Consider the following 24,699-nt stretch of genomic DNA (forward strand, 5'->3'; position numbering starts at 1 on the left):
AGAATGAATTGAAAACACAGCATATCACAGCCTACTGCTCTCATAATCATTCATCCGCGGATTTTGGATAAAGATTGAATAAATAATACTTCTCTGTATAGAAATTTGACTCAAACGTGTGAGAATCTATCAATATTTCTCCACATCTGCACACTTTTGAAGTAAAAGCCCTGAGGGAAGTTGTTTTGTCGAGTGTCTTCATGACGACCAAGGAGGATTTTTTTATGAATGGGAGCAAATGACGCGCATATTACAATCAAAAGGTAGCGACGCCCAAGATCATATTCATAACTCATGGAACATATTAACACATTACGGTCACTATAAGACTTTGAGAATAAAACAGAGGTAAAAAAATTAAACTTTAGTCTTAGATCTTTTTAATGATGTATAGTTTGTCAAGGTAATTACTTACATCTGATAGTAATTTTGAGCTAATTTAAACAAAGAGACCTTCAGTGCGTCCTCGTCCTCGTGACGGTTATCAGGTTAAAAGGGATGAAAATATAAAGAACAAAAAGTATACAAAAATAACAAGGGCATTTAAAAGGAACAAATAAACAATATAAATATAACTATATAAAATAAGCAAAACAAGTTGTAATGAAAGGGCAAAAAAGGCATGAAAAAAATGAACACAACATATTTAAAAGTTGCCGATATAAAGGAATAAATACACAGTGTATCTAAAAAGTAACATTATATAATGAGACAATGCAACAATGTAAACATTATAAAATGAGAACCAGAATGTAGAATGTTAAAAAAAAGTTATATAATATACATATTTCTAAGTAAACAATAAAAAAGTGAAGGGAAAAAAACCTTCCAAAGAGCATTGTAAACATATATTTAAATGATGGAAAAAATACACAAAGCAAGTGAGCAAATTCTATTTAAAGGACGGCGATGTAAAGGAATAAAATACACATTGTGTATCTAAAAAGTAACATCTAAAAAGGAATAAATATACAACATAAACATTATAAAATGAGAACCAGAATGTAAAAAAGTATATTATATACATAAATATTCCAAGTAAAAAAATATATGTAAATGTTCTAAGTAAACAATATAAGTGAAAAAAATTCCAAAGAACATTGTAAAAATACATTAAAATTATGCACTGGTTATGTGACGTGTAGCATGGGTCAGCGTGGGTCAGACTTGAGAGTCTGGTTTGTAGCACTTGGCAGAGCACAGACTGTCATAGTTTTTGATCTGTAATGCTTTATTTTGGCCACTAGAGGTCCCCATAGGCCTCACATGACTAAACATGTGCCTTTTGTAATCTGTGTGATTGTTTTCACCTGTGTCTTAGTCTGTACTGTGTATTTAAGCTGGCCTGTTTCTGTGCATCCTCGCTTGGTTATTGTGGTTCTGAAGTCTGTGACTGATGTAAGTCTTCTCTTGTTCCAAGAAGTCCTCTGTGGTGTTTTTTGATTGTTTCCTCAGTTACCTTTTGCATATATTGGAACCTTTTTCCCTGAGTTACTGTTTTTTGAGATTTCTGACTCTTTCTTGATTTTTTGTCCTTTTTGGACTGGACATTCTTCTGTTTTTGTTATTGCCTGAAAGAAAGGGCTTTTTGGGCCCTTTTCCTTTTTGTTGTTAATAAACTCTTTTTGATTCATCTAAGCAAGCGTCTGACTATTGGGTTCAAACCTCTCCTGTGGCTCAGTGGTGGAAACTAAGACTTTCATGCCAGAGACCCGAGTTCGATTCCTGGTTCTGACAGAATAACCAAGCCACATTATGAACCCAGAGACGCCTAACCCTCAAGAACTCTTTGCCACAGTTGCTCAGCATGAGTCCACAGTTCAGCGTCATGAGACAGCCCTAGCTCAGCAGGAAACTTTGATGGCTAAACACTCACAGGTGCTGACAGATCTCATGACTTCTATTCGTCAGATCTTTGACCGGCTCCCCTCCACTCCAGCTAATGCTTCTACAGCTGCCGCTGTACCCCTTCCAGAGTCTCAAACGCTCTCTCCTTTGGCTGAACCTCGCCTACCTCCACCACAGCGTTTCTTGGGTGATCCCAGTGCATGTGATGGGTTCCTGACTCAGTGCTCTCTCACATTTGAACTACAGCCATCTTCATTTCCCTCAGATCGGGCCAAGATTGCTTACGTTATCACCCTCCTTTCTGGCAAGGCTCTCTCCTGGGCAACAGCGGTCTGGAAGGCACAGAAGTCCTGCTGTTCAAGTTATTCAGCGTTCGAAGAGGAGTTCAAAAGAGTCTTTGACCATCCCCTCAGTGGTCGACGAGCATCTAAGAGACTTCTCACCCTCCGACAAGGAAATGGCAGCGCTGCTGAATATGCTATCCAGTTTCGAACAGTTGCGGCAGGGAGTGGTTGGAACGAAGAGGCCCTCATAGTGAGTTTTCTGAATGGTCTATCTGATGCGATCAAGGATGACTTGGCGACCAGAGAACCTTCCAGTGATCTTGAGACTCTTATTGATCAAGCAATCCGGCTAGATAATCGCCTGAGGGAACGAAACCTGCATCGCCAGTCTGTTTCCACACTGTCTGCCAGTCCAGCTCCTTTTCAAATGCTATCAGTGCCCCAAGACTCTCCAGAACCCATGCAGTTGGGTAGGGCCCGACTGTCTCCTTCAGAGCGTGACCGTCGTATGAGAGAGCGCTGCTGTCTATATTGTGGACTGCAGGGTCATTTTCGCTCGACTTGTCCCGAACTCTCGGGAAACGGCCAGTCCCGCACAGGCAAGGAAGGACTGTAACGGGAGTAACACGCACTGCTTCACCTTCCAACACTGGGCTGTCCCTTCCCATCACACTCACTTGGGGAGGCAAAAAACACCAACTCCAGGCCTTGATTGATTCCGGCGCTGCCGGGAATTTCATGGATGTTACCCTTGCCAAGAATCTCCAGATCTCCACGGATTCTCTTCCTGCCCCCCTAACGGTAACGGCCTTGGATGGAAGACCATTAGCTCCGGGGAGAGTAACCCACATCACCGCTCCTCTTTGTCTCTTCATTTACCAGCACCAGGAGAGAATGAGCTTCCACCTAATACAATCTCCTGAGTTCCCTATTATCCTTGGTCACCCCTGGCTCCTCCAGCATAACCCACACTTTGACTGGTCCACCGGCGCAATCCTCAGTTGGGGTTCCAACTGTCAGACTACATGCTTGGTCCAGAACTCTCCGGATGCTGTTCTCGAGTCGCAGGAACCCTTAGACCTGTCTCGAGTACCTACTCAGTATCACCACCTCAAGGCAGTGTTCAGCAGGAGGAAAGCCACTTCCTTACCTCCACACCGCCCCTATGACTGCGCCATTGAGCTACTCCCTGAAACCGTTCCCCCCAGAGGTCGTATATTCTCTTTGTCTCCCCCAGAACGTACTGCTATGGATAAGTACATTGACGAAGCTCTTTCGGCAGGAATCATCCGTCCATCCACCTCCCCAGCTGGAGCTGGATTCTTCTTTGTTGGGAAGAAGGATGGCGGACTTCGGCCATGTATTGATTACAGGGGCCTAAATAAGATCACTGTTCGTAACCGTTATCCCTTGCCATTGATGGGTACTGCCTTCGAAATTCTGCAAGACGCTTCCATCTTCACTAAGCTTGACTTGCGCAATGCCTACCATCTTGTGCGCATCAAACAAGGAGATGAGTGGAAGACTGCCTTCAACACACCCACTGGTCACTATGAGTACTTAGTTATGCCTTTCGGTCTTACTAATGCTCCTGCTGTTTTCCAAGCTCTAATTAATGATGTTCTCAGAGACATGCTTAATCAATTTGTTTTTGTTTACTTAGATGATATATTGATCTTCTCGAGTTGCCTCCAGGAGCATGTGAAACACGTCAGTAAGGTTCTCAGACGCCTTCTGGACAACCATCTTTATGTCAAACCTGAGAAATGTGAGTTTCATGTGACCAACGTCCAGTTCCTGGGGTTCATCATCAAGCCTGGCCAGATACAAATGGACCCTCAAAAGGTTCAAGCAGTTGTGGATTGGCCCACCCCCTCATCAGTAAAGGAGGTACAGCGGTTTCTTGGCTTTGCCAATTTTTATCGTAAATTCATCCTGAACTTCAGTACTGTAGTGGCTCCTTTGTCTGCCCTCACTAAGGGAAACACAGCTGGCTTTTGTTGGGGTCCTGAAGCAGAGTTGGCCTTCAACAAACTTAAACACTGTTTCACCTCTGCACCTGTTCTTATTCTACCTAACCCAGATATTCCCTTCATTGTGGAGGTTGATGCCTCAGATGTTGGGGTTGGAGCCGTGCTGTCCCAAAGGGGGGAGGACAACAAGCTGCACCCTTGTGCATTCCTTTCTCACCGCCTTACACCGACTGAGAGAAACTATCATGTGGGTGATCGAGAACTACTGGCAGTTAAGCTAGCGCTTGAAGAGTGGAGGCATTGGCTTGAGGGGGCCAAACACCCATTTCAAGTACTTACAGACCACAAGAACTTAGAATACATTCAGCAAGCTAAGCGACTCAACCCCCGCCAGGCACGTTGGTCCTTATTTTTCAACCGATTCCAGTTCATATTATCCTACCGCCCCGGCTCCAAGAACCTTAAACCTGATGCCCTGTCCCGAGTATATGTAAAGACTCCTCATGAAGATTCCGTTACTCCTATTATTCCAAGTTCCAAGATAATAGCTCCAATCAGGTGGGGGCTGGAGAAGACTGTAAAACAAGCCCAGGCCCGTGATCCTGACCCAGGAGGAGGGCCTACCAACTGTTTGTTTGTCCCGAAAGCTGTCCGCTCCCAGGTCCTCCAGTGGGGACACTCCACATCCCTCACTTGTCACCCTGGCACTTCTCGCACCCTTGAGTTCCTCCAGAGACGGTTTTGGTGGCCAACTATCAAGGAGGATGTCACCACATTTGTAAAGGCCTGTCCCACATGCAACCAAGGTAAAGTCTCTCATCGTGCACCCCAGGGCCTACTACACCCTCTTGCCATACCCCATAGACCATGGTCTCATCTTTCCATGGATTTTGTTACTGGACTTCCACTATCACAGGGCAACACCACCATCATGGTCATAGTGGATAGATTTTCCAAGGCTGCCCGATTTATCCCCTTGCCCAAACTACCCACAGCAAAGGAGACTGCTGAATTGGTTATGAACCATGTCTTTCGCTTCTTTGGCATCCCACAAGACATTGTCTCTGATCGTGGGCCCCAATTTTCCTCCCGGTTCTGGCGGGCATTTTGTCAATCCCTGGGAGCTACGGTGAGTCTTTCTTCTGGGTTTCACCCAGAGTCCAATGGGCAAACTGAGAGGCTTAACCAAGATCTGGAGACCACCCTGAGGTGTATGGTGGCTAACAAACCATCCTCTTGGTCTTCTTTCATCATGTGGGCAGAATACGCACACAACACCCTTCGCTCCACTGCTACAGGCATGTCTCCTTTCGAGTGCCAGTTCGGATATACTCCTCCTATATTTCCTGAGCAAGAGGTGCAGGTTGCTGTTCCCTCCGTACAACAGTTCATCAAGCGCTGCCGTCAGACTTGGAAGAAGGTCAGACACAACCTCCTTAAAGTCTCCCAGCAGTACCAGCACCAGGCTAATCGCAGGCGCAGACCTGCCCCTACTCTGCGCCCTGATCAAAGAGTCTGGCTCTCCACAAAGAACATTCCCTTGCGGGTGGAGTCCCGTAAACTTTCCCAGAGGTTCATCGGTCCCTTCAAGATTGCCAGGAAAGTTAACCCAGTTACTTATCGGTTATACTTACCTAAGTCTTTAAAGATAAATCCCACTTTTCATGTCTCTCTGTTAAAACCAGTGTTGTCTTCTCCTTTTCTTGTGACAGGTAAACCTCCTCCTCCTCCTCGCATCATTGGTGGCCAGCCAGCCTACACAGTCCACCGAATACTGAATGTCCGTCAAGTTCGTGGGTCTCGGCAGTATCTTGTGGACTGGGAAGGCTATGGCCCTGAGGAGCGCTCCTGGGTCCCTGCCAGGGACATCTTAGACCCAAAACTAATTCAAGAGTTTCATGCTTCCAAGCCCAGTCGTCCTGGAGGGAACGTCAGGAGCCGTTCCTAGAGGAGGGGGTCCTGTCATAGTTTTTGATCTGTAATGCTTTATTTTGGCCACTAGAGGTCCCCATAGGCCTCACATGACTAAACATGTGCCTTTTGTAATCTGTGTGATTGTTTTCACCTGTGTCTTAGTCTGTACTGTGTATTTAAGCTGGCCTGTTTCTGTGCATCCTCGCTTGGTTATTGTGGTTCTGAAGTCTGTGACTGATGTAAGTCTTCTCTTGTTCCAAGAAGTCCTCTGTGGTGTTTTTTGATTGTTTCCTCAGTTACCTTTTGCATATATTGGAACCTTTTTCCCTGAGTTACTGTTTTTTGAGATTTCTGACTCTTTCTTGATTTTTTTTTGTCCTTTTTGGACTGGACATTCTTCTGTTTTTGTTATTGCCTGAAAGAAAGGGCTTTTTGGGCCCTTTTCCTTTTTGTTGTTAATAAACTCTTTTTGATTCATCTAAGCAAGCGTCTGACTATTGGGTTCAAACCTCTCCTGTGGCTCAGTGGTGGAAACTAAGACTTTCATGCCAGAGACCCGAGTTCGATTCCTGGTTCTGACACAGACAACTGTGGTTCTGTTTGGTGGAGACCTCACCATCCACACTGGCCTTCCATCAACAGCATCATCTTTATCAGACATCTGCTCTATTGTTGCGGTCTCTCACAGGTCTCTTTCTGTGTTGGTTTGTACAACCCTGGACCTGGTCTCCAGCAACTGCAAAACATGACAGTAATTGAACCACTAAAACACAGACTTTGTTTACATGTGCAAAAATAATGCAAATATGTATTCTAAGAGTTGGGTCTTAATCGCAGGAAGATGTTCACATGACATGAGCAGAACTCTTCACTCCAGTTTACATGCAATTTGCATCATTCACTAATGAGTGTGGTTATGTCGCACTCAGATTTGATCAAAGTATTGGGTTTACATGAGGTAAAGTTTAATCACAATATTGACAAAATCATACCTCCTAAAGAGAAAATAAATGCGTTAAGCCAGTTTCTTAACTTACCCTTATCTTTCTTTGACGGTTCTTTGCCATGTTCTTCATAGTGTGACTTGTTTGGGGCCTTTTCAGGCTGAGCCAAAGAATACTTCTTCCGCTGTGTCTCAGTCTTGCAACCTGCTAAATAAATCATGAATAATTGTAATACCAATAAAACAGAGGACACGTGGTAAATATTAATATATATTTTAAAAATAATAAAATCTTTAAGATTACCTTTTACACATTCAGGGTCAACATCTGTAAAAGTTGTCCTTAATTCTTCAAAGGAAAATGGTCACAGCGAGGTTGTGTGATGACTATTCTGGGGGGGAAAGTTGCAGTTATAATTAATGAAATTTGGTTTTAGCAATTTAAATCCATATGACGTTAGTAGTAGGTTAATCTAACATTTACAGTATACAATAAGCAGTCTTACCCAGTTTGTGGATCATATTTGTGCGGGCTGTTCTTTGAATTGTGGAGGCACCTTACAGATTCCTGTAAAGTTTGAAATTAAAATGTGTTTAAACGGATTCACAATCTGCAAGAACCACAATATTTTCAAGTTTGAATAAGATGGCCATCAAAGTAACCACTGGAGACAAAACACATAACGTTATCAGGCTAACGTTAATTGTAAGCCAACTTCGGTGTACAGACACATTATATAACAATAACTGAACTTACCTCACGTTACGTGCCCTTTTAATTCTTTTCACAGTGTCCGTGGTGCTCATACTTTTGCTCAAGAGAATAAAGATGCTGGAGAGCCTCTTGGAGAAGATCAGCCTGTTCATGCTGTGCATATTAAGCTGACGAGATATTGCATTCTGGCCAGAGATCAGCTGCTTTATCAAGTCATTCACAGTGACTGCGCTTGGGCTTGAGCCTGCTTGTCCTCCTCTGTTCAGTGGAGAAGAAAAACTAAGGTTCTTTTTACACGCCATATTAAATCTGTCGATTTGATCGATTCCAAATCTCAACCAAACACCACAAAAAAACTATCTGTTCTCTGTACTTCCGAAAACAATGCTGAGGTTTTAACTTTCGCGCGATTGAAGCAATACACTACCCTCAATGGATGCTACTCCTTTACGTCACCACCTTTATTGTGAGGTGTTTATTTTAAACCTCAAAACGTCCCCTTTTTTTGCGCGTGTTGTTTGCTTGCTAATCACCACTCAAACCACGCCCTCGGTATGACGCGGCGCAGGTGTATCTATTTAATTTGGTGAAAAAATATGATGCTGGACATAATTATCTATCAACATGGAAGGACAATCACCTGTTGATAATAATACGAGAAAGAGAGCTCTACGGTTTTGCGACCATTGCAACGAGTTAGCTGTGTCTCATTTCCAAAGGCTGTGTCCTTCGGAGGTCGCATTCGAAGGCTGCGTACGTAATAAGGCCGTCTCATTTCAAAAAAGTGAGTAGGACACTTCAAATGCGACCTTCGAATGTGCCTTTCTTTCACAGGAATTCGGCATGAGGTGTATCCTTCATGGCTGGAGATAACCCACAAATCTTTGCCTCGCCGTTAACAACTGTCATTTTCTTTTTTATATTATATGAAAAAACGTCACCACGACCAGATATACATGCAAGTGTAGGTGTGGTGTTTAAATGTAAGTAGTTTAAGCTTGTTTTTGTTTTTTAAGCTCTATTACCTTAAACAGATAGTTGTGGTAAACAGGATTACAACAGTTTAGTGCTTTTTTAAAAATGTTTAGAACAGTACATTGCTGTCAAGACAAGAAACATTTCATAGTCATTTTCAAGTTATAAATGGTTTTCATTCATATAACTGGCGCAACAAGGCTGAATGTGTTGGCATAGCAACGTGATACTTCCTGCCTGTGTGTCCTACAAAGGATATCTCGTTTAATTCTGATTGAGGACACTCCATAGTCTGCATCCTACACAGGATGTGTCCTCCAGAGGACGCAGGCTTCAAAATTTAACGAAATGAGATACAGCTAATGTTTCACATGCATATTTTTATCGTCACAAAAAAAGTTTTTATTTCCACAATGGAGTGATTACAGCTGAGACAAATCACAACCCAGAGTTGGAAGGGAGTGCATGTGATAAAGAATTGGACCTGGACTGGGATGATGCTGGTATTCATTTGGGTAAGTTATTGAACTTTTTTTATGTTAAACCAAATGACAAGTGAAATAAGATAGTGATCATCAGCAGTTGGTTTATATATTTACTGATGTCCTGCAACATTACACCGATGTCCATGTATTTGTCCACAAACTGCTTTGGTTAGAGTTGACACAATAAACGTTGAACTAATTAAGTGATTTGCTTGTTTTCAAAATTTAGTAAGTTTGTGTTTTTCCAGTATAGGCCTAAGTCTTGTTAATACATTGGAACTTTTATTTATTGCAAATTTGGTCATAGCTGAACATTTAATGCATGATGGGCCATTCATAACAATACCTAAAGGTATTTGGATAAACCGTTATGAAATGTCCATTAACATTTCTATGGCCCATCATGACCCGTACACATGATGTATTGTAAAGTGCATGATACTTAACAAGTGATTTTAGTAAAAAGCTGATAACTTTAAGATAACGCTAGACAAATGCATAGCTCCAGCCATTAATCAAATTGGTGTTGTGATGTTTTACTGTTTAAACTAAATCTTTCTATTTAGCTTGTGTATGTAAATTTGTGTGTAGCTAAAATCATAGTATTTTTCTTTAATTGTTACAGAGGACATTAGAGACCAAGAGCAAGTTGATTTCTACATATGTGACCCTATCTGTGAAAACCCTCCTAAAGTCATTTTTTTGTGATTCACTGTTTTCTACATAAAATCATCCTACATAACGTAAAGAACATTCTGTTAAAATATAACCTTGATATCTCTAATATTAACTGAGTATGGCTGTGTTAAAGATTTGTTGAATTTCGGGCTCAGAAAATCATGTTTTTTTGAGAAATTCCAACGTAAACACAAGCTTTTTTTTTAAACTGCAACACATTTGATGCATTAATATCCTGAATATGAGCCATATACCACATTAAAGCTGAGATTCTCCCATTCTCAGTGATATATGACACATTTATGGGAAAATTCTTAAAGTTTTGTAAAACAGGCCTATTTATTATTATGCGTATGTCCAAAAAGCACAAAAAACATTCAAACGAATTGGGCTTGATTGTAGCAACAATTACCAAGTTAATTAATTGAAAATATTTGTATAACTTTATTAATAAAATTAAATATCCATGGAAAAAGTCATTAATATATAAATTAATTAATATATTACATTTCAGTAGAAAGTCTCTAATTTGGGGTACATTAAGTACAGTACTGGAGTAAAAATAAAGAGAGGGATAGTTCACCCAAAAATGAAAATTCTGTCATCATTTATTCACCCTCTTGTACCCTCAACCTGCACTTTCTTCAATAAACCCGGTTATATCATTATTCGGGGTAATTCCACCAAGATTAATATTGGAAAAAGCTGTTTAAGCAGTCAGCTATTTTCTGTTCCTGCTCGCGTTTAAGTGCTGCCATGTCAAATAGCCTATATAACTTAATTCACTAATCCAGTGTTTCCCAACCTTTTTTCATTCATGGCGCCCTTTGAAAATGTTCTAAATTTTGTGTCACCCCCTCTCATACGTTACGCTTGGGGTGTAACGGCACAGATTGCTCACGATTTGGTTTTAGGTTTTATGTTCCTAGTTTCTGGTTCACGGTTTCTGTATGGTTCGGTATTTGCTATGTTCATGGAAAAAAGGACTACTGTCAAATAAAAATGAAGAAGAGAACAAATAACTTAAATACAAGCAGCAGCACAAATAATTACTATTGAGCAAAGATAATAAAATAATGTTTTTTTCTTTTCTTTTCAGGTAGGTCTAACATTTGTTTTTAGGTAAATAAATTGAATAAAGTAATCAAATGAAAAATTACTGCATATTTAACTGTTGAAAATAAAATAAAAATCCTTATTAAACTTACAAAAGATATTCAATCAATAGCTGTGAGTGATTCCTTATCTTTTTTTACATTAAACAGACAGCAGTAAAGCCCCAGTAAACTGCCCCTTTAAGACCCAGGGGTATCGCTTTCTCCACTGTATGTTCACTTGAGGCATGTTCAGATTATGTCTGCTTGGATACTCATCAAGATGGATGAGGATATTATCGTCCGATTTGGATATATGGACTTTTTTAGTTTTTTTTGTTTTGTGTACTCACTGAAGCTCTGAGAAGCAAACGGACAATTTGTGCGCGGAACGTGAGATTCATTCTGGCACGTGTGATTCGTTTTGGAACGTGAGATTCATTCTGGCACGTGTGATTCGTTTTGGAACGAGAGGTTCATTCTGGTACGTCTGATTGGTTTCGGATCGCGAGAGGACTCATTGGTTCACCAACGATTAAACAAAGCCAGCCAATAGTTTCAATTGAAAGGATTCATTCACGTTTGGACACAGACTGCAAAATAATGTGAATATCTTGATTGGCGGTTCACGTAGTGACTGATTCATCTGAATCTGAGCAGGGATTCGAACTGGAATTACGTACAGCGTCATCAGAACTATAAAGCAGGTTTGCCATGAAAGTCCACATATTTACGTGTGGTTTTTGAGATCTGTTTGTGAAAAAAAAAAAAAAAAAACTATTGTCATGGAGGAATTTTGTTTCTTAAAAAAAAAAAAAAAAAAAAAAAAAAATTTGGGGATGCTCTGAGGTTAAAGAGTAATAGTTGTTGACTTTTGTTGAAAACAGAATTATTTACTGTTTTACCACATTTACTACATACCACAGATTATATATTGCCTATATTGTATACAATGGCTAAACATGTGCATGGTTTGACAGATATGACTGACAGATATGACTTCACCTTTTGAGTCTGAGCCTAGGGGGAGAGCACCGAGGCCGACTGTCTGCCTGGAGACACAGGTTAAGTCGCTAAGGAGGGAAGTAGCAGTGCTGCGTAAATGCTTAAAGGAGTCCCTGGATCTGCCAAGAGGTATTATTGATGATTACGGTCAAAACATGTACATACCGGCTTCAAACTTCTTACCTGCATGTAATGTTCCAATGGCCTCCTCCACTCCATATGCCCAGGCCCAAACTGTTCATGTGCCAAAACGTTCAGCGACAGCCTTTGATTGCAGTGTTGCACCTGAAAATGTAGCAGACTTTTCTCAAACTTCTTTACTGCTAAATAGCACAACTAGAGCGCTAACCTCAGTCTTAAATCAGTCTAAACTTGAACCCCCTGTGTTCGGAGGGGATGGAAAGGTTCAGCCTGAGGAATGGCTTCAGCTTGTGGATGTATATAGAACCTTGTTGGGTCTGGGCGATTCCCAGATTCTTCTCGAATTACCTCGCTTCCTAGCCAAAGAACCCAGGAAATGGTTTTCAGTATTGAGTGAACATATCACAGCCTGGACACAATTCCGCACCCTTTTTAAAAGTGTTTCTTCCATCAGACATTCAAGAACGCATCTTGAGAGGCATCCTAGACCGTGTTCAGGCACCTGATGAGCCTTTTCCAACATTTGTGGCGCATCTATTGAGCAAATTCAAAAAGTTAAAGTCTCCACCAACAGAACAAGATCAAATTGAACTGATTTGTAAACATGCATTAGAGCGATACAGAGTCGCAATTTATGGTACACAGATCACGTCAGTCGTCGACCTCCTGATGCGGGCACATGAGCTCCATTCTGTTCTTGGCCCAAATAGCCGTAATGAGCCTCAGCTACCAATGAAAGATCAAGCACGTGAAATTTACTGCTTCAAATGTTCTGAACCTGGTTTCACCTCCCGAAATTGTCCAAACTGCTGCTTTGCAGCACAAGCAAATGTATTCCTGGGTGTTGAAAAGCAGAACTTTCAAACAGGATATGGAACACCAGGTTAGCGAGAACCAAAGCAATAACAACAGGGGTGAGCAGGAAAAGAAATTCGGCCAACAGAAGGGAAACTTCAGGGGAGGGAGGACATTTTACAGGGTCAATCCTCCCTCCAGAAGATAAATATGCCCCAAATCTCTCCAATGTCCACCCTTGAGCCACTCGTCCTGGGTCATGTGGAAGACCCGGCTTCTTCTTCATTCTGGAACACACCGTTCATTGTTAAAGTAAACCTCTACAGCAAAGCAGTTGATGCAGCTCTCGATACAGGTGCTTCCCTCTCCGCGATTCGGACTGATATTATTTCAGGTGTACTAGGAGGCTCTGAAAAAGTGCACCCTTGGTTATCACCCCCCATTCAGTTAGCTAACAGAGCAACTTGCAGCCCAACCAGTGTCATTTGGCTGAATATTGGATTCCAAGGAAAACGTTTTTACCATAGATTTGTTATTATCCCTGATCTCGCTTCACCGCTTATCTTAGGGATGGATTTCATGTTAAGAGCTGCAGTCAAAATTCATATTCCATCCAGGACTGTAACCTTATGTGACACTATTGCACCAGAATCATGTGAGCTAGCAAGTGAATGAATGGAGATGCCAGGGATAGGGTGCGTGATGTTCATGGACATCCAAAAATCTGACTTAAGAAGGAAAGTTGAAGAGGCATGTTTAGGACAGGAACAAAAAGCTCAGTTCCTTGCCCTGGTGGAAGATTTTTGGTGCATGTTTGATGGTCACTTGGGCCATACGTCAATGGTGGAACACATGATCGACACCGGTGGTGCAAAACCCGTCCATTTGCCACCATACCGTACTTCCCCTGAGAAGAAGCAGGTAATTGAGAGCCAGATCAAGCAAATGCTGGAAGAAGGAATTATTGAACCCTCGTCAAGCCTGTGGGCTGCGCCAGTAGTGATCGTAAAGAAACCTTGTGGAGAACCCAGATTCTGTGTTGATTACAGGAGTTTAAATCAGCTCACACTGAAAGATTCATATCCTCTACCCCAGGTGGATGATTCATTAGACTTTCTGTCCCGTGGGAAATTTATTACCACTCTGGATCTATCTCGAGGGTATTGGCAAGTGTCCGTTGAGGGAAAGTCTAGACCAAAAACGGCGTTTATCTCTCACCGTGGTCTATTTCAGTTCAAAGTCCTTCCCTTCGGGCTCAGCAATGCCCCCGCTACCTTCCAAAGGGTCATGAACACTGTGCTAGCTGGCCTGATTTATAAATGCTGTGCAGTGTACTTGGACGACATTGTAATAGCTTCTCCGACCTTTGAACAACATCTTGCAGACCTTCGTGAGGTTCTGTTGAGATTACAGGCAGTGGGTCTCTCTCTGAAGCTGAGCAAATGTCAGTTCTGTCTAAGTGAGCTCTTATTCCTTGGCTACCGTGTCACACCAGAGGGTATATCTCCAGACCCAGCTAAAGTAAAGGCGGTTACCGAGTTCAGAACGCCAGAAGACACAAAGGATGTCAGTGGATTCCTTGGCCTTACGGGCTATTATCAACGCTTTGTTCCTGGCTATGCGAGTAAAGCAGAACCACTTTTCCGTCTCACCAGGAAAGAAATGCCGTTTTGCTGGGATGAAAGTTGCCAGGCTGCTATGGACTTCTTGACAAAGTGTCTCACATCAGCACCAATCTTGTGTTTTCCGAATTTCACACGGCCATTCTTCATACACACATATGCTTGCGACCTGGGTCTTGGGGCGGCCCTATTGCAAAAAGACGACATGGGACGGGATGTTGTCGTGGCTTTTGCGAGCAGAACTTTAGACAAGGCTGAGAAACCCTACTCAACACCTAAAAAAGAATGTTTAGGAGTGATTTGGGCCTTGGAGTACTTTAGGCCTTATGTAGAGGGCCTCCATGTGATGGTCTACACAGACCATAACAGCCTGAGATGGCTGATGAACCGCCCCAAACCCTTCTGGACGTCTGGCAATATGGTCCTTACGCCTGCAGGACTTTGATTTTAGTATTGTTCATAAGCCAGGGGTTCAAAACAAGGTCCCAGAGGCTTTGTCCCGCAACCCAATTCAATGCGAGGCTACCCCAATAGACATTCTGCCAGATTATGCAATTATTGGGGAGATGGATCTCCGTAGCCTGTCCTCAGTCATGATGATAAAAGCGCAGCTGAGGCAATTACAGGAAAATGACCCAGTGGTCAGTGATCTTTTGTGTGCTCTTAGGAGTGCTGGATGTGGATGAAAGGTATGTAATTCAGGATGGTTTGCTGTATGTCAAAGACCCCAAAGTGACTTGTGGACTACATCCAATGAAACAGCTCAAATTTTACACGCCTATCTCCATCAGAGGCACGGTGTTAAAATACTACCATGACCACCCTACGGCTGGCCACCTCGGAATTAATAAAACATTAACCAGACTAAAGTTTAGGTTCTTCTGGCCAAAAATGGCAGAGGATGTAAAGAGATACGTTACCTCATGTTCAGTGTGTCAGTTGACAAAGCCAAGTCAAAAGAAACCAGCGGGTCTGATGGTCCCAATCAAACCACAAAGGCCCTGGGAGTACACGGGGGTAGACTTTGTGGGCCCTCTCCCTAGGACACAGAATGGAAATGAATACATACTTGTATTTGTCGACTACTTCTCAAAGTGGGTGGAAATAAATGCAGTCAGAACAGCGACAGAGCAAGTTACTGCAAGTAAATTCCTAAGCGAAGTCTTACCTTATTTCAGACCGTGGAACGCCATTTGTGAGTAACCTCTTTGAGTCTGTGGTGGCCACCCTGGGTACAGAACACAGGTTGACTACGGCGTACCACCCACAGACAAACGCTACAGAAAGGCTGAACCGTACCTTGAAAACAGCCATTCGAGCATACGTGGGAGACAAACACACCTCATGGGACAGATACATACCTCAGATATGTTTCGCTCTTTGCACCGCACCACATGAGTGCACTGGCCTGTCGCCATCAATGATGTTATATGGACGTGAGCTTGAGACTCCACTTGATTTGGTCACACAACCGAATGTTGATGGAATGGATGACCCGTATGTGACCTACCCGGAGAACTTGAGAGCTTCCCTGCGAGACGCTCATGATCATGCCAGAATAGCTCTAGAGGAAAGACATAAACGTAGGAAACGATACTATGACCTAAAACGGAGTTCGGTTAATTATGTTGTGGATGATCTGGTTAGAGTTAAAACACACCCAAAGTCTGATGCAATAGCTAACTTTACAGCCAAGCTGGCTCCAGTATACTCTGGTCCATACAGGGTCTCAAAAGTTCTATCTGATGTTAACTACAGACTGGAAAAAGTCGATACTGGAGAGGATGTTGGTGTGTTTCACGTGGTAAACCTTCAGTCCTTTCACTAATGGAATACAGCTTTGTCCAGTATAGAACTCTCTGATAATTGTGAGGATGTACAATCATTGGATGAAGGCGCCCCTATCCAAAACTGTGCTGGAGAGTCTGATGATACTGACTTAAGTGTTGCTGGAGACTGGTTAACCGAACTCCCCGGAGATTTTTCCTCAGAAGGCTTACCTGAACAGACACTTGACAGTGCTGATTTTGCTGGCACAGAGTACTCTGACATGAGACCTGACTTTGACACTCACAGATTTGACACAAGTGACCCGTTCCGGAGTACTGACTGTTAAAACTTGAGGCCGAGACAGAAACCTAGAATTACCTCTGATGGAACAGTCAATAGGTGGACTAACCCATATCATACACATAAGTTTGAAGTTAAGTGAGAGAAGATTAAAAAAAATTGTGTTATTTGTCACATGTTGTGTATAGACAAATGTTCAAGGGTTGATTGTTTTGAAAAAGAAAAAAAATGTATTTCATAGGTGGGTGTTACGCACAGCTTTTGTTTTATTGAACTTAAATGCAATGTACAGACTTGTAAGAATGTACTGTTGTGCATTGGTTTTTGTTTTTCTCACCCTGTAACAGCTTTTCAACTGTGGCATGTATGTATCGTTGTTAAGTGAAACAGTAATGCTCCTTGGTTGTGTACGGCTGGGGTCAGCCTTTATTTGACAGGGGGGAATCTGTAACAAGTACAATTCGGTGCTGCTCCTTTAAGGCTGAAGGCACCTCTTTTTTTTACTCGCTCGCTGAGTGGGCAGTCCTTTAGATGGAGTGCGAGCTGTTAGCTGCATGTATGTTTTATGATGCTCTTTATCGTTTATTTTCTTCTATTAAGTAATGCTGTCGTTTGTGCAAATTAACGTTACCCCATGTGTGCATGGGAACGGAGCTAATAATAAACTCCATGTGAAACGCCAGATAGCCGGCCTACGTGAGTTTGTTTGCTCTTAACTGCCTCCATTCGCTCCAGCTATCCGGTCCTCTCTCTCCCGAAGCGTTACAACATGTTAACATAGGCTACTTCTTGTGTGAGTTTGTCCGTTCAAGCGCAAGACTTGAAAGAGAACTCAATAGTTGCGCTTTGTGAGAGGTGCATGTGTGCACTTTCTGATGACAGCACAGAGATAAATCTTCTCACATCGCGTTCACACATGAGTTCTCAATCACGTCTTCTGGCTCTACACCGGTATTCATATTCGAAGATACGACAGCACTCACATGCACTGAACAAAGTTTACTAAGAGAGACCGTTTCCCCTCGTTTTTCTTTTATTGTTGTTGTAGTGTATAACTGAGGAGCCAGCACGTGTATCCATCGACAGAAACATACATAAAGCATTATTTTCAAGTTACAACCTATATTAAAGATGCGTCATCAGATGTGAGATGAACCGCAATGCAAGTGCGTGCTGAAACCTTTTACGCGGCACCCCGCGCGGTTGGGAAACATTAATCTGACGCACCACCATCCTCAACATGTTTTATATTGACATATAGCTGGCCTAATATGACTTTAAATTAAGATGGTTATTATTCGCACAATATTGAGCTACAAAACAAAGAAGAAAATATTAAAATATTGGCGATAACACAAAAATATCTCTCCAGACATCTGAACCCGGCTTAAGTCGCGATTACCTGATTGCCCCTCGCGTCGATTGGTATTAATATCTTTCTCTTCCTAATGGTAAAAAAAAAGAAGTTCCTGAAACGAATAACATACGAATCAGCTGGTCTTGTTGTGATGAAAACCCCCTGAGATGATTAAAATTGGATGCTTATCGCATATTTATAATATTATGAATTAAAAATTGAGTATTGTATCTCAAACCCCTTGGTATAAATTATAATTTACAGCAATAAACACAAATTACTTATTTTCGTCATTTTTAAGGCTATGGCACTTTGACAATCAAAATCTCATTATTAAATTTTGCGACTTTAGCCGGGGTTTCACAGACGGGGTCACATATTTGAAGAAACCATGCAATTACATGCATGAGAACCAAGATTCAGCAGATCTTCTTGATTGATCTATTACGGAAGGCAAGGCTCCTTACATTTTAAATGAATGCACACATATTGATGTGTATTGTTACACTTCTATTAATTTGTTCTTTATTTTTTTCTTACAAAAGAAGACCGCAATGAGCTGCTCAGGCCTTTCTTGGAGCTCAGTGAAACATCTTCAGATGATGACAGTGACCATGAAGAGCAAGTCTTTACAGATGGTCAGCACAGTGAATATTTGGATTTTAAAGATGACAAACCTGAAGAAGATAATGGCAATAGAGACACAGCTCTGCTTTATTACTTGTAAAGCTATTAGCAATAATGCTTTTAACCTGGCAAGCATTGTTCAACATTTCAGACGCTGCCATCACTGCACTGCTGCTATGCCTCCCTCACTGCACTGCAGATCTGCCAACGTTGTCGACAGTAAAACCAACACAATTTTTGTTGCAATACTGTCTCCTTTGACACTGTGAAGCTACTTTGAAACAATCGTCATTGTAAAAACTCTATATAAATAAAGTTGATTGATTGATTGATTGATTGATTGATGCAATTTGCTGGTATGATTCCCAAGACTGTATATTAACTAAGAAAATATACCTGTACAACAATATGCTATCTGTCCCAAGTGTAAGACATAATACACTTTCTGAGTCTTTCCATATCTATTAATGAAAAAGATGATAAGCTTCAATGGCAAGGAATATCTGCACCCCAAACAAACCTATTGTTACAAGAAAGTAACTCAGTCTTTAGAGACATTGGTAAAAAAAAAGACCTGAGTTTTTTTTAAAAGAGAGGCGTGGAGACAAATATAATTTCTTTGACGAAACAGTCCTAGACCCAAATGCAGAGCAGCGTCCTAAATGTCATTAAGGGATTTCTTATAATCAGTTTTAAAAACTAACACGCTTACTATACGGCATGTTGTTGCAAAGGTTTTGTGGTTGCACCCTCATCCAGACAGATGTTTTTTTTCCATATCTATTAATGAAAAAGATGATAAGCTTCAATGGCAAGGAATATCTGCACCCCGAACAAACCTATTGTTACAAGAAAGTAACTCAGTCTTTAGAGACATTGGTAAAAAAAGACCTGAGCTTTTTTAAAAGAGAGGCGTGGAGACAAATATAATTTCTTTGACGAAACAGTCCTAGACCCAAATGCAGAGCTGCGTCCTAAATGTCATTAAGGGATTTCTTATAATCAGTTTTAAAAACGAACACGCTTACTATACGGCATGTTGTTGCAAAGGTTTTGTGGTTACACCCTCATCCAGACAGATGTTTTTTACCGAACCCTGTATTGAATACAGACTGATTGTGCAGCAGCGTTCCTATATGTGGAACATATTGCAGGGAGATGTGTACTAAGTACATACATTGTGCAGTTAAGTCAGACAAAAGAAAAGGTATCAGTCATAATTCCCATTTGCACAATGTTTGAGATTTAGCCCCATGCGATTTCCAACTGCCTTCTTTTTATTCCTTTCATTTTATTTTGAGCATATCCGGGTTTTTTTTTTTTTTTTGTTTTTTGTGTGTGTGTGTGTGTTTTTAAAGCCATTTTTTCATTGTTTCACATTTAAACTCCTGTTTATGTATATTCCTTTTTATTAAATATTATTGTTATTAACTGCATTTCGTAAAACTTCACAATAAATGTGTGCTATTCTAAAATGGTTGGTTAATTTTCCTATATTTGTTCCATTCAATGCCTTAATTTAAATACTCTGATGTTTTTGTGACTATATGGTCTGGGTGTTTATTTTGTAGTTTTTTTTTTTTATAAAAACTTTGATTAAAAGACATAATTCTCAATCCTGAAGTCCTCCCCTGCCACCCCTCCCTCTGAGAACAGCCTCCTTAGTGTCATTAACATATGAACGGTCTTCTCACACCTAACAGTCACCAGTCCTAGCACACCCAGCAGTGTTTCAGCTGTATATTTCCGTGAAATTTCACGAATGCCTGTATATGTCTGCATATGTGAGTTTTCCGGGTTTGAAATATACTGCTCTGTGTTAAAGCTCAGAAGGCATGGCAATAAACATAAGTTGATATTTTAGAGAAATCCCAAAATAAAATCACATGACATGATCTTGTAAAACATTACGTTTTAGACTTATGTTTTAGATTTATCATCTTCAGATTTGAAATATAACATGGTCAGACTTGTGGCTTTAGCTGTAGTGCATTTCTAGATTGCTCCAAAGCCAACTTCAATTTCATTTTCATAAAGATATGTCAAACAAATACATTTCTAATACCTTTACAAAACTTTGAAGCTTATTATAGCTATTTTTGATTATAAAAAAATATTATAATTTTGACTTTACAGTAGACTGCCAAGTGTCTGCTTTCAAATGAGACAATAATTATGCTTTTAGTGCAAAGGATTCATTAACTGTATCTGTTTTAGTCTGATTATGCATTTCTTAGGATTTTTTTTTTTTTTTAAGTGGGGATGCAGCCTAACAGGTTAAATCAATGTGCATTTCCACATAAGAAATGCATGTTCTTGGGGACAAGAAAAAAACAACATCATTTAAGTGCATTTTTCATATTTTGCTAATTATATGCCAATATAGTGTAAGAAAAAATACTTTGAAATGAAAAGCATTTATGTAGCATCAATAAATTAATGAAGTATTTAAACATAACTGGCACTTTAAAAAGGGGGAGGAGACCGAATGAAACTCTGGGTTTACCAAAGAAAACCAACTCCAGACCAGGTTAGGTTCACAGAGTAAGTTACCCTGGTAACTGACTCTGAGTATAAGTTACCTCTCTTTCAGAAACGGGCTTGACTTACCCTGCTTTCTTGGGTGTAACATACCTTCCATTGCCTTATTTCAGGGTTAACATACTCTGAGTTTTCACTTAACCTCCTTTCTTAAACAAGCCCCTTGTCCATTCTTGATGTTTTTATGTTTGTTGTGCTGGTTGTTTCTGTTCTGATTAAACTTACCTATTATTTGGAGGTCCTGATTCTGCCTCTTCCCTGCTACACCAGGCATTTGTAACAATAGACTGATGGCTTCAACAGAAGCAAATGCCAAAGATTAACAACCACATAGCTTGCAAAATAGGGCTGTCTTTAAAGGGTCTTTAAGTAAAGTTATCTTTAAAAAGAAATGTCCCTATGGAGAAAAGTTTTTACTTCCACTTTACCACTTACCACTGGGTCTGTGCGGTTTGCTTGTTGATGCATTTTTCAATTCTCACAGGCACTGTCTGCTCTGGAAGATTTGGAAAAAACCAAGGAGGAGCTGAAGTCTGTGATGTCTGCTCCAGTGGGTGGTGCAGCGGAGAATGAACATGACGAGCAGGATGAGAGCAGTGCAGAAGCCAGTGCTGACCTCTCTAATGATGGAGTTGCTCACCAGCGAAGTGAGGAGGAACGGCTCACAGAGACCCAGAAAAACGAACGGGTCAAAAACCAGCTACAAGTGAGAAAATCTGCTAAAATATATATATATTTTTTTCTGTTGTGGTATGAATAATAGGGGTATACGATAGTATTTATTATTAACTGATAAAGGCTTTAAATGTAATATCGGCTGTGGTAGTACATTTCGGGGTAACACTTTAGAATACTGTTTCTTACTTAATGCATAACTAATAAAGAGTTACTGCAGTACTAATGAATAATTCTTCATTAACACTCAAGTCACTAATATTAACTACTAAGGAATGAGTGTTAACTAATCAATATGTAATAGCATTTTTTAATTGTGTTAAGTATCAATTAGTTTATCTGTAACTCTTCAATTCAGTTATATCCCCTTAAGAACTACTATTAAGTAACTACTAATTCAGCTTCACAAGGAATAACTATTAAGTAACTACTAATTAACAGTGATGCACAGTATCAGATAGAGGCCCTTTCTTCTTCTTTAGTACTAATGTTGTTAGATAAATGTACTACTGTTATGTGTACTATATTCATTTACATTCACTCGCAAATGTGCCGATTAATGTTTCTGTCTGTGTGTGTCCCCACGCTATAATGTTGCAGTTCTTGCAGCATTAAATCAGAGAAAACAATTCTAGTGAAAGAGTACACAGATTCATGAGTGCACATGCAGAGTGCACAAAATGTGAGCGCACGCAATTTCTGTGAGTCCAGTTTTGTGCGAGAGAATGGATTGAGATTCCGCTTTTAAGCAGAGATTTATTGCTTGTAAACTTGATGTGCTCTCGCGGTACAATATTAATACTACATTAATGAGGATGTTGATGATTTATTTATTTTTTTAATGTAAGTATTGTCTGCAACCAGAAGTTCAGGACGGAACCCCATCCCCAATCTAAGTACCTTGCCAACATGGCTCAGGCATTTTATGTTTATGTGATACCAAATGATTTCTGTATTTAAGGCAATGACTGAGGGGAAAATGAGAATACAGGGAACCTATGAGTCATTAAAAAAGAATTACCAAATAGTTCTCAAGTAGTTACTTAGAACCTGGAACAGTATTCTAAAGTGAAAACAAACCCATTCATAATTATTGAAGAATTACCAAATAGTTAATAGTTAAATAATTAAGCCTAACTACCATTAATACAGTACTAATAAAGGAAATTTGACCCTCTATTCTAAAGTGAAAGTTTTATCCTCAATTATGGTAGTAATTTATATAAGTTAATAAGCAGCTTCTACAGACACAAAACATATTTTTTGTCTATTTGGATAAATAGTGAAAGGTACAACATGAACGTATTGGCAACATTTAAACAAAGGTGTTTTTACCTCAAAATACATAAAACATATTTTATATCATATACACATTTACAATTTTCCTTTTACCATTTTATAGATACATGTTACTTCCCTAAACACAAACATAGCAATTTAACAGAGACTAAAAATGAAAATACAACTTAATGGGTTAATGGGCAATCTAGCATTACAATTTTATTTTGAGCCCCTAATCTCACTCAAACCTCTAAACATACAGATAATGATTTTTTTTTAAAGTGAAAATATATAAAGAAAAACATAACTAACAAAAGTGTAATCACAATCATTTCTTTATTGTGAAAATGTCAAAAGCGGTACCAATAGTAGTCCGAGTGACGATGTGTTGCAGTCGAAGTCATCTCTGGTGATATAGTTTTGTATGAGGTAACGTTACAGAGAATTTAAGTTATTTAATTTAAACTTAATCCCACTATTTGAAGGCGCGCGCGTTTCTCATTCACCGCAGACTAAAAACTAAAACACGGCTTGTCGCAATCTGTGACGAAGCAGGCGAGAGCCAATGATCGTTTGATATCACTGGCGTAAAACACAATGTTTGAATTCCCAACCAGCGCGGGTTTTGTTTACGGTCGCTGTTGAAGAGAAAGATGGAGCGTGGGATTTGTTTACGGTCGCTGTTGAAGAGAAAGATGGAGCGCGGGATTTGTTTACAGTCGCTATTGAAGAGAAAGATGGAGAACGCTGGATAAAGAAGTTCCTCGTATGGATTCTAAAGATGTGTATTACACCGAACGAATTAAATTAGTGTCTTTTGTGAATTTATGTTGCGTTTTGGTGTACTTTCTAGTCATTGTGGCCCATGGCAAGCAACATAAGTATTACTTGATAAATAATGGTTAAATGATTACAGAAATCTTATTCATTTTAGGGTCTTAAGGTGTAGTTTGTTTAATGTAAATCCTTTGAACTGAGTGTGCAGCAGAATGTTTATTGCTTTTAATGATTTACGTATTAGATTCACGTAGAACCACACATAAAAATACACATAACTGCTAAACAATAAGAACTTATCTTTAGAATAGAGGGTCAAATTTCCTTTATTAGTACTGTATTAATGGTAGTTAGGCTTAATTAGTGGCTTATTCTGGTTAGTAAACTTAAATATCATTCAATAAGTGTCATAATTAATGAGGATAAAACTTTCACTTTAGAATAGAGGGTCAAATTTCCTTTATTAGTACTGTATTAATGGTAGTTAGGCTTAATTATTTAACTATTAACTATTTGGTAATTCTTCAATAATTATGAATGGGTTTGTTTTCACTTTAGAATACTGTTCCAGGTTCTAAGTAACTACTTGAGAACTATTTGGTAATTCTTTTTTAATGACTCATAGGTTCCCTGTATTCTCATTTTCCCCTCAGTCATTGCCTTAAATACAGAAATCATTTGGTATCACATAAACATAAAATGCCTGAGCCATGTTGGCAAGGTACTTAGATTGGGGATGGGGTTCCGTCCTGAACTTCTGGTTGCAGACAATACTTACATTAAAAAAAAAAAAAAATCATCAACATCCTCATTAATGTAGTATTAATATTGTACCACGAGAGCACATCAAGTTTACAAGCAATAAATCTCTGCTTAAAAGCGGAATCTAAATCCATTCT

The 24,699-nt window shown here is 40.1% G+C and overlaps 1 protein-coding gene across 1 annotated transcript in view; it reads left to right on the forward strand.

Annotated features, from left to right (window-relative positions):
• LOC137073264 (radixin-like) overlaps positions 1–24,699 on the forward strand; it is a 666,127-nt gene that overhangs the window by 560,290 nt on the left and 81,138 nt on the right. The window contains exon 14 of the mRNA XM_067441577.1: positions 21,552–21,773. Coding sequence (XP_067297678.1) covers positions 21,552–21,773 — 222 coding nt within the window. The remainder of the gene's footprint in view (positions 1–21,551; positions 21,774–24,699) is intronic.

Source organism: Pseudorasbora parva, chromosome 4, assembly GCF_024679245.1.
Source record: "Pseudorasbora parva isolate DD20220531a chromosome 4, ASM2467924v1, whole genome shotgun sequence".
NCBI classification, from domain to species: domain Eukaryota; kingdom Metazoa; phylum Chordata; class Actinopteri; order Cypriniformes; family Gobionidae; genus Pseudorasbora; species Pseudorasbora parva.